The sequence below is a fragment of the Actinia tenebrosa genome, unplaced genomic scaffold (assembly GCF_029948245.1).
Source record: "Actinia tenebrosa isolate PJP-AT-01 unplaced genomic scaffold, QUT_ActTen_1.0 PGA_scaffold7__59_contigs__length_16204524, whole genome shotgun sequence".
NCBI lineage: Eukaryota > Metazoa > Cnidaria > Anthozoa > Actiniaria > Actiniidae > Actinia > Actinia tenebrosa.
This window is the reverse complement of record NW_028292584.1, coordinates 12,568,824-12,585,832: the sequence shown is the minus strand read 5'-3', so window position 1 is coordinate 12,585,832 and position 17,009 is coordinate 12,568,824. Positions and strand designations below refer to the sequence as shown.

Here is a 17,009-nt window from a genome sequence, read left to right as displayed (position 1 = left end):
GTTGCATTTTTCACCATAAATGCCGGACCACCGACTTTTATCTCATAGTGTTATACAATGGGGAATTTGATATGTTTGAAAAAGTAACCAGTGTATCCACCTTAGTACAGAAAATGATTGGTATAACAACACAAACACTTCAAAATGAGTTAGATTACCATATTTTATTTATATCCTGCTCAACTCAATTATCAAACACTGCAAGACAAGGTATCATAAGGAAACACAAATCAAATGCACAAAAAAAGGTTAATGCTGAGAAACGCAAATTAAGTTATGCAAACATGAATTCTGCCCTTAAGAAACAACGTTTGTCTCAACAAGCAGAACAGCATATGAACACTGCAAAAAGAGAAAAGAACCTTTCACGCCTGAGATCTAACAGTCAAGTAAGATACCACTACCATCTGCTATCAATCGTGAAGCATTTGGATTAGGAAGCGAAAATGACAAAGCATTAGCCCTACAAAATGCTCAATATTCTTTTATCTTTTTTACCAAGCAAACCGCCTGGCAACAACGGTTCCCGCGAGACCCTCTCATTTTTTCGGGGTTGACCAACATAAACACATCCTCTCCGATTGCGCTCCTTTACTTTCACACTTCTACTACTTTCTCACCTTCTTTGTTTTCGACATAGGTAGCCCGAGTAAACGCCAATAAGGGCGTCTAGTTGAAATAATGTGATTGGTCGATAAAAAAACGTCGTGGGTTTGTTAGGGGCGGGGTGTCTTTTTAAGCCAATCAGCGTTGAGTTAAGAAATGCCATGAAAAAAAGTAAAATTACGCAAAGTCACTACGTCGATCGTTAGAAACGAATTTGTTGGCCAAAAATATTCCTTTTTGAGGCATATCCACGAGAAAAACCACCAGAGAAGAATAAAGGTAGGCTACTGAAGAGGATTGACACATTTTTTTATTCGTTTGGACAAAGAATTCTTAAGTAATCGGTAGAACGTGGCAATGTTTGCTCTACAAAATGAATTCTAAATGCCGTCAGACGACGAATAATCACAATGATTTCCGACAAATATTGAAGAAAAACAAGTAGAATTTTTTAAGCATTTTAAGTTAAGATTCTATGGTTTTCTTGTAATATTTTGATACCTCCCCGTAGACATTTTTTGACGCCGATGCAATTTGCTTAAAATTGCATACCGGTCTGCTACTCTAGCATGACAAAAATACTCGATATATAGCTTGAGATATTACTTTTACTTTTACTTTTTTACTTTTTTTTACTTTTAGTTTTTTTAGATATATTTAAAAAATAAATATATGATTTTCAGTTAACTTTTCTACCTTCTTAAAAACAAGAATGTGCATTGTTTTTGCCTATATTATTCTGTAAGATTTTTGCATGCGCAGAGTCAGTTAGTAAATTACTTTAATAGCACCCACGCTTAAAGAATATCACAAGTTTCTCGTATTTTTTCCTTTTTGCCGGTCACATATAATATCTCAGTTCCCTTTGCAATCGCATCGATCGAGTGACATTATTGCTCTTAAGCGAAAAAAAATGTTATATAAAACATTTACATATGAGTATTTTTAGTCATATTGACTTTATAAGCTTATAAAGTTAATATACTTTTTAATAATAACTATTTTTTTGGATTGTTAAATTAATTCATTGAGTATATTTATATTTTTTCATTGAAAATATCGGTATAGTACACAACATTCTCGGCCTGTTTGCACGTGCAGCTATTCGAAATCTAACATTTTATCCATGAGAGCTTTGTTTATAAACCAAGCGTATCGTATACGATCGAATGGTTATTGACACTGGGAATCGAACGATTATTGCATCACCCTTTGGTCTTACTTTGAGTCTGCATGTAGACCAGCAAACAAACAAAACCAATGTTGAAATATTGCATGCTACTTAAGCAATAGAAAACTTTTTTCTCTGTGTTACATAGCCTGATAGCAACACGAGGAGAGGTTGGGAGAATTCGAGACAGTTATGCAAACCCGGGACGTAGTCATATATGACATTGTCTTCTCTAGGAATCATGTTTGGTGTAAGTGAGGCCACTGTAAGAGAGACTATACACACCGTCTTTTTGATAGTTCTATCGCATTATGAGAGGCTATTTATGTGAGATGGAATACTCAACAATCTTGGAACAGTCTGCGCAATACCTTTCCTGACTTCCCAAATGTTGTTGGGATAATGGATGCCACTTTCATTTGCATTAATAGGCCACAAGGAAACTAACAGCGAATGTACTATAGGAGAGATCGTGGATTCCATTTCATAAACTGGGAGGTGATAATAGATTGTGATGGGGTCTTCAGGTATGGTCTAGCAGGATTCATGGGACACCTAACAGATTCTGCCAGTTTCCACATGATGCCTCAAATTGGATATAACTGCCCTCTTCGTCTTCCAAGAAACAGCTACATAATGGCTGACAGTGGATACCCAATGGGGTACCCACTTCTTGTACCATTTTCTAGGCGAGGTGGGAGAAGACTCAATGCAGCGATGCAAATATACAGCCAGCTACTGTCTTGTTATCGAGTGCGGGTTGAACATAGAATTCATGATCTCAAGATACATCGATGCGTGTCCAGTCGTTTTTGACATAGGCGTTATAGACTGTGTGCAGTTACAGTACTAACTTAGTGATGGCCCTTACAAATAGAAGACGACGTCTTATTCATCAACTGAGAAATCTTTAATAACTCAATTGGGTTGGATTGCCAAACTATCACATATTTGGTTAATCAATAATCAATAAAAATATTTTCCTAGTTTGTACAAATTCGACATGCATACAAATACAATGCTAAGTCTGAATTACATAAATGCAAAATTTTGCCCTTTGTATTTCACATGCAAAAAACAAAGGATTCGAAAAACTCTAATAGACTAGTAACAAATAGATAACGAGCTACTTCAGACTTATAATTGACACCAACTAAAAAAGAATTCAAACCCAGACACCAGTCATTTCACAATAGTAAGTATTATATTTATTGTGTTTGGGATACCTGGGGTCATAATTTACTAATAATTGCTTAGAGCCTGTAGGCAAGCAGCAAAAAATAATCTTGACAGTTTTTCTTCATTGTTATGTGCCAGAAGAATTCATGATTTGTGTGTTTCATGATTTGTGCATGCAGTACGTATGTTCGGCAGGGGTTACCTATGTTATTTTATTTTATTTTTTATTTTATTTTCAAGTAAACCCTGTTTGAATAACAATAAGATAAGTAGGCTTAAAAAGAGAAAAATAAGAGAATATTTCTACATGTACAACAATTAGAAAAGACAACAGTTAGGGAACTGTGAAAGGAACTATATTCCGGAAAGGCAAATTGGCAAAAAAATATTTTTAATTTAATTTTGTATTTTTATGTTGCTTAACATGTTTGAATTTTATAATATTTTTCATTTGATTTGATTGATTGATTGATTGATTGATTGATTGACTAAATTAAATTATTTTATTTTATTCTAGATTTATTTATATATTATTGGTTTTTGTTATATTTATCTTTTTTTAGACATGTCTCAAGTAACCCGATCATTACCTTGGGTCTTCGAATTCCTTGTTGTTTTCTGTTTTATGGCCCCAGATCCTGCAGGTATGTTTGTTCCTTACCCTAAAGTCAGGGAATTTTGTTTAGAGTTAACCATGAGTATCCGTGTGATACTCATGCGGTTTGCAATTTTCGAATAGACTGATAAATCTTTTCAAATGAAAAAAATATTGAAGTATTTAGTATCATTTATGTTGGACGGTTTAATTACGTTGGGTATCCTGTGTAATATGATAAGAGCGGGGCCCAGGTAAAGGTTAGGCATGTGGCCCATGCTCGCCAATGCGGCTCAACAAGGTCAGTGAAACCTGTTATTTAGTCAGGGAAAAGTCAGGGAATTTTTATTTTCAAAATGGCTGGGAACCCTGTTCATCATTTATTCTTCTAGTGTGTAGGGTATCTATACCCAACATGGATAATTTCTATCCTAGTCCACATAGTCCTCTTCTAGTCTGTTGGGTGTTTATACCCAGCAGGGATTTTATCCTTGTCCATATTGTCCTCTTCTAGTCTGTAGGGTGTCTATACCCAACAGGGATTTTATCCTTGTCCATATTGTCCTCTTCTAGTCTGTTGGATGTCTATACCTAACAGGGATTCTATGCTAGTCCTTATTGTCCTCTTCTAGTCTGTAGGGTGTCTATACCCAACAGGGATTCTATGCTAGTCCTTATTGTCCTCTTCTAGTCTGTTGGATAGAAATTTTCTATTCTTTTCAAGAATACAAAAACTCAGGATTTAAATTAATAACCAATTAACAACTCGAATTCTGATTGGATTATGGTGTTCCTTGTATGGAATAATTCAATTCAGAACTCAAGTTTTGAACTGGTTATTATTTTGAATCCCGAGTCTTTGTATTCTCACTAAATAATAATAAATTTCAATTATAATTGAATAATGAAACCATTAATGAAACCTAGGAGGGTAAGCGTGAGCCGTTTTGACTGTAAGATGTTGAAGGTAAAAGAAGTCATGAGCTGAGAGAGTGTGTTCACATATTCAGGCATTGGAGATCTTGAAGCTCCAATCTATTTTTCCTTCCACCTGATGCTTGGATGCTTTAAAGAAGGAATGAGGGACCTAATGTAGTGAGAAATATCACGGCCGTAGGTGTTAGACGTATCCGCTGATCTGTTAGGTTTGCTTAAACTTATTCTATTTCTGATAACCAACACCAATCCTAGCCTAGAGGAATTGTGAAGCATCATATTTTGTGATGGTATTTATACCACTTTTTCAATTGCTACATGCCGATCGAGACAAACATGGAGATGATCATGTAAATATGACAGAAACATTTATTTGATTTATAGTAATCTATTTTCGTTTACTGTTTACATGACTTTTGCCAATGAAAACAGTACTATAAAGAACTCAACAGTAATGTCCATCTTACATTTTGTGGAAACCACAACGCTATGTTATCTTTGTAATGAATGATTTTACCCTCTCGTCAACTTCAGTTAATAACATCAATAATCCTCTTTAAGTCGCATCATGTTAGTACATGTTTATTCCATGATACAGTAACTAATCTTGTATTCTTTTCCAGATGGGATTTCATGGCTTGCTGTACCAGATAAACACACCAACGTAGAACAAGGACGCCCTTTTGGCCTGCACTGGCATTATGAGATGGAGAAAAACGAAACATTTTTGTCCTCTGAGATTGAATTTTTTGTAGACTCTAAACCACTCCCCATGACCATGGCTTCAAGACATAGGGGGAAAAATACCTATTACAAACATCAAAGGAATGATTTTCCATTCTCAGTTTTTGGAAAAAATAATGTTCAACCCTTATGGTGCAAAGTACTGCAGTTGGACAAAATATCTGCACCTACTGTTGCAGAGTAACCGTGTGGACATCAACAGCTGAAAAACAAAAAGACAAACATTGTTCTAAAGTATTTGTATATGGTAAATATCAAAAATTACACTTCCATAATTTTTTATAAATAACATGTATCACCAAGATGTGGCTAAGCAGCACAGATCACGTGTAACACTGAATATTAATTATTTTATTTGTTGTATCAATCCATCCCTTGTAACTGCAAGAAACAAAGATTGAAACAAAGCATTAGAATCGGGTATAACACCCCTGTCACCTCACAGTCACTCACATACCTCAAACACCACTCAAAGAATGCATTGTCTGAGCACGCCTTCATCTTAGCAACATAGATTGTGTCTTAATTTTGTAACACAAGCACACATTTATTATTTCCCTTAAAATGGAAAGTGGTAAACGAACAGTTTATGTTAATATGAAGATGTGGACCTTTTATTTTATTTTAATTTATTTTAATTTATTTTATTTTATTTTATTTTATTTTATTCTATTTTATTTTATTTTATTTTATTTTATTTTATTCTATTTTATTCTATTTTATTCTATTTTATTTTATTCTATTTTATTCTATTTTATTTTATTCTATTTTATTTTATTCATTTTATTTTATTTTATTCTTATGTCATTTTATCTTTTATTTTTTATTTTGTCATTGTTATTTTTTATTTCTTACTGTGATCAGCTTTTAAGCAATAGTACAAAAGCTTGGTTCCTTTCTATGAAACTCCTGATTTAATTGTTTTTGATTGTTTATGTTATTACAATCTTTGATTTAAGCTGTGCCACGGATTACGTACCTCACAACACAACCGTCCTGCAAGCAAGGTGATTCCATCAAACTACAGTGTAACACAACAGGGTTCCCATCGCCACAAGTTGAGTGGATCCACGATGATACCCATCAACGGATTGGCAGCTCTTCACATATTTTATTGAACATAACTGGCAAAAGATCAGGAGGGCGATATTGCTGTGTTGCAGATAATGGATTCAGTAGAGATACAGCCTGCACAGTAGTAAATGTCTCTGGTATGTTTGGTGTGACAGAGTCAAAAGACACTATTTCGGACAGTAATTATTTAGTCATAAATCTATATTTTAATTAGGAATGCCTCGTGTACACATAGGAATGTAATTCTTTAGTTAACTGTTTGCGTGGAAAATGCGTAAGCAAGAAATAATTTCCGTACGTAATTACATTACAGTGAGTCATGCCTAGGTTTGGCGCTTGTTTACGTAAGTTCGTGTTTGGGACATCCTGTTTGTGCCTAGGGCGTGCAACATTGCATAGGATGTGTAAGGTCTTAAGAATGCAGGTTTTTCCATAAAAATAGGCCCAAACTAAGCTTAAATCAGTGTAGTAAAAGTTCTTGAAGACGTTGCACATATCAAGACAAGGAATTCTCTACGATGTAAAGAGATATCCTGTAATCTCGTTCCCGTTTTTTTTTTTGAGTATTGTAAAGTTGTGTGAATTTTTCAATAAATTCTTTTGTCAAAACCACTTGCAATCTGATTCATAGCTGAGCGCCTTGCCGCCGGTTACATTTTTTGGTGTCAGAAGTGGGATTGCAAGAAAGTTGACATTAGTAGTTACTGATTATTTACCAACGGGAACGAGACTGAAATCATGGCAGAAGAAGCTGTGGCTGCACTCACAGAGCAATTGGCTGCACTCAAGGCACAGCTGGATGGCATGCAGGCTGAAGGAGGACCCCCTGCCCAACCTGTTCCTGCACCAGTGGTAAAAGTGACAGTGCCAAGGGAGAAGAAGCTGAGAAAGTATGCTGGTGGCAGAGACGACAAGGTGCTTGAAGACTGGATAGCGGATGCACAGAGGTCTGTGGCTGCCCAGAAGTTAACTGATCAAGAGGCGGTGGATTTCCTGTACCATAGCTTAGAAGGAGCGGCTCGAGATGAAGTTCGACTAAGGCCTGCGGATGACTGGACAGACCCGGAGGGTTTCTTCAGGATTCTGAGAGACGTCTTCGGAGAGAAGCTCACCAAGACCCAGCTTCTCCAGAGGTTTTTCGCCAGAAAACAAGGTGACAGGGAGCCCATCCAGGACTTTGCCCATGCCCTGATGTCGATGGCGGAGCACATAACCAGAGTACACGTAGGAGCTCTGGAAAACAAGGACCAGAACCTCAGAGACACATTCGTTGAGAACTTGCGTGACAACCTGTTGCGCAGGGATCTCAAGCGCTATATCAGAGAACATCCCGAGAAGACCTTCAACGAGGTGAGGCAAGAGGCCTATCATAGCTCGGAAGACACAGATAGAGGAGCACATCGCCGTGCAGCGGCCAAGGAGGTGTTGGTGGAGAGCAACCAAGTAAATGCCATCCAAGAGCTTACAGCAGGACAGAAGGCCCTGGTGGAGAGGCTCATGCAGCAACAAAAATTGCTGGATGAGCAGCAGAAGCTGCTAACCCAACTTACCATGAAGTTCGCGAGCCCATCACCACCACGAGGTCCCCCACGTGGTCCGAGGAGATGTTACAACTGCCACGAGCTTGGACATCTTCGGCCGAACTGCCCAAAGCCCCTGAAAGACAAGGCACCAGCAGCACCACAGAAGGAGTCAAACTCCAGCTCTCCACGGCAGTGAGCCACGCCGTGGAGAGGAACTGTAGTGGCTCTAATTCTCTTTTTCAGAACGAAAAGTTTGTCGGGACAAGTCCCACAGTGGTGGCGAGGATTGGCGGAGTACCTGTGAAAAGCTTAGTGGATACGGGCTCCATGGTTACCCTCATCACCGAGTCGTTCTACAGGGAAAAGCTACAGCCAACCCTTGGAGACCTACACCCTGAAACAAGATTACTGCAGCTGCGAGGAGCTAACGGTTTGGACATCCCTTACATTGGATATATCGTCGCTACAGTAGAGATCGGAGGAGTGGTGGTCCCTGGGTGCGGCATCTTCATCACGAAGGACACAGCAGCCACTACAGTAATGCAGAGGAGGGTACCTGGCCTACTGGGAACCAACGTTCTTGGGCAGGTGCCCCAATACCAACAGATCCTGCAAGATGAAGAGAAGAAGAGTAAACGTAAAACTGGGTTTGTGAAAGTAGCCGGCTCAGACAAAGTCTGGGTCCCTGCTTTCACGGAATCTGATGTCTTGGTCACAGGCCCATCATGGGGCAATGATGCTGTGATCGAACCCCTTGGTGTACCAGTAGAAGGAAACCTCACCGTGGCCAGTACTCTCGTGGATACTACCAAGACGTGTTACTATGTCAGAGTTGCCAACCAGACGGCAAAGGACATATGGCTAAAGCCGAGGACGCGGATTGGAATTGTGCGAGAGGGAGAGATGGTCAAGAGAGGAGAGCAGTTGGAGTTCCTACACGAGAATAACATGGTGACAGTGTGCTGTAACCTTAGTGCTGACCCTCAGATGCCACCCCAACGGGAAGCTGTGGGCAAAGTACGTTGGCAAAGGATACAGACACCCCCTCACGGGATTACCCTGGAACATTTCCCCGGGACGGAACTTCAGAGGGAGAAAGCTCTCCAGATGTTCGAAAGAAATGAAGAGGTGTTTGCTTCATGTAAGGAGGACCTTGGCTGTACAAAGACAACATATCATCGCATCTACACAGACGATGATGTGCCTGTCACAGAGCGTTACAGAAGGATTCCTCCAAACCAATACCAGGAGGTGCAACAGCATCTACAAGACTTGCTAGAAAAAGGAGTGATATGTCCAAGTGAGAGTAACTATGCCTCCCCAATAGTGCTTGTACGAAAGAAGTCTGGAGCCTTGAGGATGTGCGTCGACTACCGGAAGCTGAACCAGAAAACCAAGCGTGATCAGTACCCCCTACCAAGGATAGAGGAATCACTGGAGGCACTGCGTGGCGCAAAGTACTTTTCCACCATAGATCTGGCATCAGCCTACAATCAAGTTGAAGTCCATCCTGATGATCAGCACAAGACTGCGTTCACAACGCCCATGGGTTTGTTTCAGTACACTCGGATGCCGTTTGGACTACAGAATGCCCCAGCGACCTTCCAAAGGTTGATGCAAGGAGTCTTCCGAGAGGACATACTTCGCACCCTGATGGTCTACCTGGACGACATCATAGTCTTCTCATCCACCATTGAAGAACATCTTGAGCGGTTGGAAACGGTATTCAGTAAGCTGAAGCATCATGGATTAAAGGTTGAACCAACCAAGTGTCAACTCTTCAGAGATCGGGTGTCCTACCTGGGGCACGTGGTCTCTGCTGACGGTGTCGAGACAGACCCTGAAAAGACAAAGGCAGTTAACGAGTGGCCAGTTCCCCAGACAGTGCGCGATGTGCGATCATTCCTTGGTTTCGCGTCTTACTACAGAAGATTTGTCCCCAAGTTCGCTCAAGTGGCAGGTCCGCTGCACAAGTTAGTTGCTGAGCTCGGGAGCGGAGGAAGTAACATGACCACCCGGAAGCAGATTGGCGTACTGTGGACAGAAGAATGCCAAAAGAGCTTCAACAAGTTAAAGAATCTACTAACCTCAGCACCAGTACTGGCATACCCGGACTACACCAAGCCCTTCATCCTAGAGACGGATGCGTCCAACGAAGGATTGGGAGCCGTGCTGTCCCAAGAACAGGACGGAAGAGTCAAAGTGATCGCTTATGCCAGCCGAGGCCTGAGAGGTGGAGAGCGAAACATGGAGAACTACTCATCGAGGAAGCTGGAACTACTAGCCTTGAAGTGGGCTGTATGTGAGAAGTTCAGGGAGTACCTGCTGGGATCGAAGTTTGTCGTCTACACAGACAACAACCCGCTGACATACCTACAGTCAAAGAGTAAGCTGAAAGCTGTGGAGCAGAGGTGGGCTGCAGAGTTAGCAAACTTCAACTTCACCATCAAGTACCGCCCTGGACGTCACAACCAGAATGCAGATGCTCTAAGTCGCATCAACCGAGATGAAGAACCAACCACAGTTGAAGTAAGAAGTACACTAGCCTATTCTACCAATACTACAGACCTACCAGAAGAGGTACGTCAACATTTGATGGTATCAGCAGCGTTCATAAGCAACACAGAGACAAGTGCGCTGGAGGAGCAAGCAACCTCATTCCCAACCACACCTCTCACAGAGATCCAACGACTACAGCAGGAGGACCCATGTATCAGTCGTCTCCTCCACTACCGAAACCTTGGACGTCGGCCAAGTAAAAGGCAAAGCCAACAAGAGACAAGGGATACAAGGAAGTTGCTTAGTCACTGGAACAGGATTGAGGAAAGCCATGGAGTTCTCTACCGCCGTACAGGAGTCGGACAGGGAAGTGAGCTTCGGTTACTGCTACTCCCCACATCAATGAAATCACAAGTACTGAAGGGTGCGCACGATCAATGTGGACATCAAGGACAAGACAGGACAGAACAGCTCTTGAGGAAAAGATGTTGGTGGCCCGGTATGCAAGGAGATGTGAAGCAATGGATCTCAAATTGTGAAAGATGTGTCATTGCCAAAGGATCCTACCTTCCAGTCAAGACGCCGATGGGCAGCCTACTAGCTACTAGGCCATTGGAAGTGCTAGCGATGGATTTTACCTTGCTTGAGCCTGCAACAGATGGAAGAGAAAATGTCCTCGTGTTAACAGATGTGTTCACAAAGTTTACAATTGCTGTACCTACCCGTGATCAGAAAGCTACAACCGTAGTCAAGACCCTGATTAAAGAATGGTTCCTTGTGTATGGAATCCCCCAAAGAATACACTCTGACCAAGGCAAGTCATTTGAGGCAGAACTAGTCAAGGAGTTGTGTGCAGTGTATGGAATTAAGAAGTCAAGGACAACCCCCTATCATCCTCAAGGAAATGGGCAGTGCGAAAGATTCAACCGTACACTACATGAGCTTCTAAGAACTCTACCAGCAGAAAAGAAAAGAAGGTGGTCTGAACACCTGAAAGAGTTATGTTACGCCTATAATGCTACGCCACATGCAACGACTGGATACTCACCCTTTTACCTGATGTTTGGTCGACATGCCAAGCTACCTTTGGACATTCTACTTCCTGATGATGACAGACAAGTGACAGTAGACAACCAGCAATGGATTACCAAGCACCAGACTCGTCTACGAGAAGCTTACACCACTGTGACACAAAACTTGAAGGAAGCTGCTACCGTCAGAAAGAAGATCCATGACCAGAAGGGCAGAGCACTGGCCGAACCACTACAACTTGGAGAGCGAGTACTCCTTCGCAATCGTAAAGTCAGAGGAAGAAACAAGATTCAAGATAAATGGGACAACCAAGTGTACAAAATCGTCGAACGAAGAGACAACAATACATATGTCGTTGAAAGAGCTGATGGACATGGAGGAGATAAAGTTGTTAGTCAAGGAGAAATGCAAGTGTGTCCAAGACCAATGCTGGAGATACGAGGACGACACAAGCAAGCTGACAGGTCTAGACAAACATGTACTGCATCGCCAGAATCATCAGATGAAGAAGATGACATTGGAGGAATGACAATCGCCTTTCAACCAATGACAGAACCAGCTGAACCTGATGATGATGATGATAGTGATGATGCGTCTGAGGAAGAACTGGCTGCACCTGTACTCCGACGTTCCACAAGGACAACGGCAGGCCAACACAGCAACCTCTATAATCTTCCAAGATCCGCACTTCAGCACTGACGAGTCCACCTGCGCATCATTGTTCCTGAATTTGCTCGAGGACGAAGCAAACAAAAAGGAGGGGCAAGTGTGACAGAGTCAAAAGACACTATTTCGGACAGTAATTATTTAGTCATAAATCTATATTTTAATTAGGAATGCCTCGTGTACACATAGGAATGTAATTCTTTAGTTAACTGTTTGCGTGGAAAATGCGTAAGCAAGAAATAATTTCCGTACGTAATTACATTACAGTGAGTCATGCCTAGGTTTGGCGCTTGTTTACGTAAGTTCGTGTTTGGGACATCCTGTTTGCGCCTAGGGCGTGCAACATTGCATAGGATGTGTAAGGTCTTAAGAATGCAGGTTTTTCCATAAAAATAGGCCCAAACTAAGCTTAAATCAGTGTAGTAAAAGTTCTTGAAGACGTTGCACATATCAAGACAAGGAATTCTCTACGATGTAAAGAGATATCCTGTAATCTCGTTCCCGTTTTTTTTTTCGAGTATTGTAAAGTTGTGTGAATTTTTCAATAAATTCTTTTGTCAAAACCACTTGCAATCTGATTCATAGCTGAGCGCCTTGCCGCCGGTTACATTGGCATGGCAATAAGCCTTTTCATAGTTTAAGAATCAATTCCACTGCGCATGCGATTTTATCCCGAATTTCTCACCTTCTTTTGTTTAATTAAGAACAAAAGAAGGTTTAGACAAAAGAAGGTAGAAATTCGGGATAAAATTGGATAAAATCGCATGCGCAGTGGAATCGATTCTTAAACTGTGAAAAGGCTTATAGGGTTTTGTCATATGATGCACTTTAACCAATCATATTCTGCAATTAATTAAATTCTATTTTTTTAAGTCCATAAACGAATTGCTGCGTTTCAGTGAGGTGATTTAAACGTTTTTGGACAGTTTAGTCTCTTTTGACGATATGAAATGTTGAACCGCCATAAATAATTCATGTCTACTTCTTCGTCAAGTTTTCCTTTTTTCGTGTGATGGCATTTGGTCTTATTAATCTCCCATCCGTCGCCTTCGTACGACTCGTTCTCACTCTAATGGGCCATAGCATTAGACTTGAGGGACACGTCATGAATTATTAATAATATGGGTTCATACTAGGTTGATATCATGTATACAGTCAATTCAAAAAACGTTGTCGTTGACCGACTCAATACGCAACTGGACCGAAAGCGAATATGGGTAAAAATCACTGAAGCGGTTAAATATTCGCTCTGAATTAATGATATTTCCCGCTAGTAGTAAAGATAATAATGGTGAGTAACAATCCAGTAAATGCATGTCTTTGGGTTTAGGGAAAGAAAAACAAAGTAGTTATGATTCAGGTCACAATTTCGAAAATATGAGGGCATCAAAAATAACTTTTCTTCAACACTTCCCGCTCGCCTACGAAGGTTCGTGCTTTAAACCAGGCATAACTAGTCAGATAAAATTACTGCAGTCAACTCGGCTTCGATGATTGCTGCCCAGAGTTGAGATGGTCGACGTTTTTTGAATTGACTGTATGCACAACTTAACCAACCAACAAGCACTTCCAAGCCCAAAGCTAATCAGGTGCCCTCGCTCTGCTGTTTGATTGCAAAGGCACTTTGTAAACCAGTCTATGACTGAAAGATTGACCTTCTGACATTAAATAAAGCTTTTATCATCATCATCATCATCATCATCATCATCACCACCATTATCATCATCATCATCATCATTATCATCATTATCATCATCATCATCATTATCACTATCATTATCATTATTATTTTACCTTTGCTTTCAGAATATGAGCCAGAGAATACGAAACTGTCGGTAAAACACACGAATATACTCGATGTTATTATGATTCGCATAAAATGCGAAGCTGTTGCCTCCCCTCCTGTAAACCGTTTTATAATGACAATTGATGATAAAGAGTACAATACGAGTGATGGCTTGTACATGTATACTATCAAAGTGCAAGCTGCAAGAAAAGACAAAAAATACCACATAGCTGTAAGTTGTATTCCATTCAATAAATATGGACAAGGACCAATCAAGAAAGTTGTTTTTCCAGTGTATGGTAAGTAACTTTGTGCTTTTATAATTTTAGCTCACTCTGGGCACTGAAAAAATAAAAATAAAAAGATAGGTGAGCCTTCTTTCCAGGTCTACAGATTTATTGCATTATTCAATGTTTGCCCCAACTTTTAGTCATTCTGGCTCTCTAACCTTCTCCAGCCACATCCTCATCTGGACAAAAAATATGCCCACCCCTTCCTTAAATTTTAGAATAAAAGTAAAATATAGTTATTGAAACAAAAACAACAACAAAACAACAACTAAAACTAAAAAAATGACTCCGGCGTTTTTTTTTTTAACCAGCTCCACCGTGGTTTACAACTCCATTACATACTCAGTACAACATGATGGTCAGTGGCATTACTATGAAATGCGATGCCACAGGAATCCCAACTCCAAGCATTACATGGACAAGTGGAGATACTGGAGACAATGTAAAAAACGGAAAATATTACAACGTCTCGTTTGAAAAGTGTGCTACAAAACCAATGACGTTTTTCTGTCACGCATGGAATGTAATGGGGAACATAACCAGCCCAGAAATACTTGTAAATGGTAAGTAGTAAAACGTTAAATCACTCTAGTAATAGAAGTGGTAGTAAATCATCATCATCATCATCATCATCATCATCATCAATGTTTCCCATCATCTACAGCAGGTTGGGTACCTAGGATTATTTCCAATATGAGCGGCAATCGTGTTTTGTCGTGCATTTCCTCTTGCAATTGTATTTTAGACAGCCCAGTGATCTCAAAATAGTTTTTCTCGGGCTTAGGGGTACGCGGGTACTCTGCTACGCCTCGTGTACGCAAACTACTTTGAGAATGTGATGACGCAATTTATCGCCAATAAAAGGACAGACACATAAAAAACTGATGTCTATTTGTTAATTAAAATTGAACCACGACCTCCCGCACAACAGACCGACGCTCTTACCATCTGAGATAACCGGGTAGCGGTCAATTTGGTTTTAGTTTTGATTTTAATTTTCTTTTCTTCTTCTTTTTTTTTTTTTTTTTTTTTTTTTTTGTTTTTGTTTTTGTTTTCGTTTTTGTTTTTCTCGAACTTCATTTAGTGATGACTAAACGCAACTGCAGTACAGCTGACAAAGGTATGTGTGCCGTTCGACTTTTAAGGTCGATATAGCATATATGATATATAGTATTGCCGGTTATATGCTCATTCCAAAAAACCTGCAAAAACCACTTTTTATACCTCACGTTTAAATCACTTTCTTCAAACTTCATCTTGATGTTACTCACAGGAGGTGAAAATGTGGCTGGTAAAAGAGATTAACTTCATCAATAGTTATCAAATGTAAAATCTATTTACCCATAATCCTTGCTGGTCTCATTTTTGTCACATTTCAGATGACTAACTTTATTGAGATAAGTATATAATTCAATCCTCAAGAAAAAGGATTGGGGATTATGCCGCAAGGGGCCTTTATCCATATCCTTAGGCAACTAAGGTCAATTGAAATCATGACAAAAAATGATAAAAGGATAAAACAAAACAAAACAAACACCTAATTTTTGAACTGAAAAAAAATTGATTTTTTTAAACCACAGGGAGCCCAATTTAGATTAAGGTAAATGGCTAAAATAAAATCGGGAAAATTAAATGATTAATTATTTTTTTAAATTCGAGGTCAAGCTGAATGTCCTCTGTAATACGCGCGTCTTTTTTTCCCCCTATATAACACCCCTATGGTATCTAATGTCGCTCTTATGTATACACTTATTTCAATAAAGTTAGTCACTAAAAAAGAAAGCTGTGACCGCTGAGAATCATGGGAAATATTTCATATTCAACAAGTAAAGCTTTTGACACAAACTGCAGCAGTTGAAGATGCTCACAGGAGGTTAACTCGTAACCTGGTAGAAGATCTCAAGTCCATCAACAGTTATCAAGTGGTTAAAACATGTAAAATGTATCTACCCATAATCCTTGCCGGTCTCAGCTTTGTAGCTTTTCAGGCGACTAACTTTATTGAAATAAGTGTATATACTCGCAAGAGTTGGACCCGGAAGTGCGTCACAACTTTTGAGCTCCATTGTGCAACCAAATCTCTGATCGAGGCTTATACTGACAGGATGGGTTTGACGTTTCATTTGCTGCAAATTTTGAAGAGTGTTCGCCACTCAGCAGAGCCTTCTGTCCAAAGAGAATAGGGACTTTGAGCTGAATCGAAATTTCTCGTTATTATCAGTACATGGCTGTTTGATAAGCGCCCATACATGCTGTGTCATATTACTTTGAGATTGCAGTTTTATAACAATCTTGTTTTTGTTGAATATTTTCCTAAATTTGATCAATTTTTTATCTCGGTTTCATAGTCTTGAATCAAACGACACCGAACTTTAACGAGAAATGGATCGCGATATATATAGTAGGCTGCTGTATATTGTCTTTTGTCATCGCAATGTGATTGAAAAGAAAAATGGCTGGTGCGAAAAAAGGTACGTGGCATTACCCAACTGAATTTATCTTACAATCGTTTTCGCCAGGAAACGGGTCTAAAAATTACATTTATTCTTTGCTTCTATGACAGTTTTTCATTGCGCTTCCCTTGCTTTATGATGCATGCTTTTGCATTATTTCCGTCCGTGTTAATGTCTTTCACTTGTTGACGTTGTTATCGTTGTCTTAGCCTGCAGAGCAGGCGTTCTTTTGATGGGGATGAGGAAGAATTAAAAAATTAAACGAGGCTTACCTGTAAGGTGAAGTTTGATTGGGATTCTACCTCCTCATTCTTGCATAGAGAGATCACGTGAGATAGCGCATGCGTAGTGAAGTTCATCCTTTAAAGCGGGCCCATGTTATCCCAAGAAATGGGTGGGTATACACCAGACAATGGGGTGGGCACGTGATCTCTCTATGCAAGAATGAGGAGGTA

At 39.8% G+C, this 17,009-nt stretch overlaps 1 protein-coding gene across 6 annotated transcripts in view; it reads left to right on the top strand.

The window, feature by feature from the left end:
- The first annotated feature begins 783 nt into the window (after positions 1–783).
- LOC116288890 (MAM domain-containing glycosylphosphatidylinositol anchor protein 1-like) overlaps positions 784–17,009 on the top strand; it is a 29,496-nt gene continuing 13,270 nt past the window's right edge. For 2 of the 6 annotated variants that reach the window (XM_089039848.1, XM_089039849.1), the window contains exons 1-7: positions 3,520–3,600; positions 5,111–5,478; positions 6,191–6,442; positions 13,832–14,110; positions 14,413–14,664; positions 15,186–15,221; positions 16,450–16,572. In XM_089039848.1, the coding sequence (XP_088895974.1) occupies positions 5,361–5,478; positions 6,191–6,442; positions 13,832–14,110; positions 14,413–14,664; positions 15,186–15,221; positions 16,450–16,541 (1,029 nt within the window). In that variant the 5' untranslated portion in view covers positions 3,520–3,600; positions 5,111–5,360 and the 3' untranslated portion in view covers positions 16,542–16,572. Of the gene's footprint in view, positions 886–1,797; positions 2,973–3,519; positions 3,601–5,110; positions 5,479–6,190; positions 6,443–13,831; positions 14,111–14,412; positions 14,665–15,185; positions 15,222–16,449; positions 16,573–17,009 lie in introns of those variants that run through there. The other 4 variants (XM_089039850.1, XM_089039846.1, XM_089039847.1 and 1 more) reach the window with 4 other exon arrangements.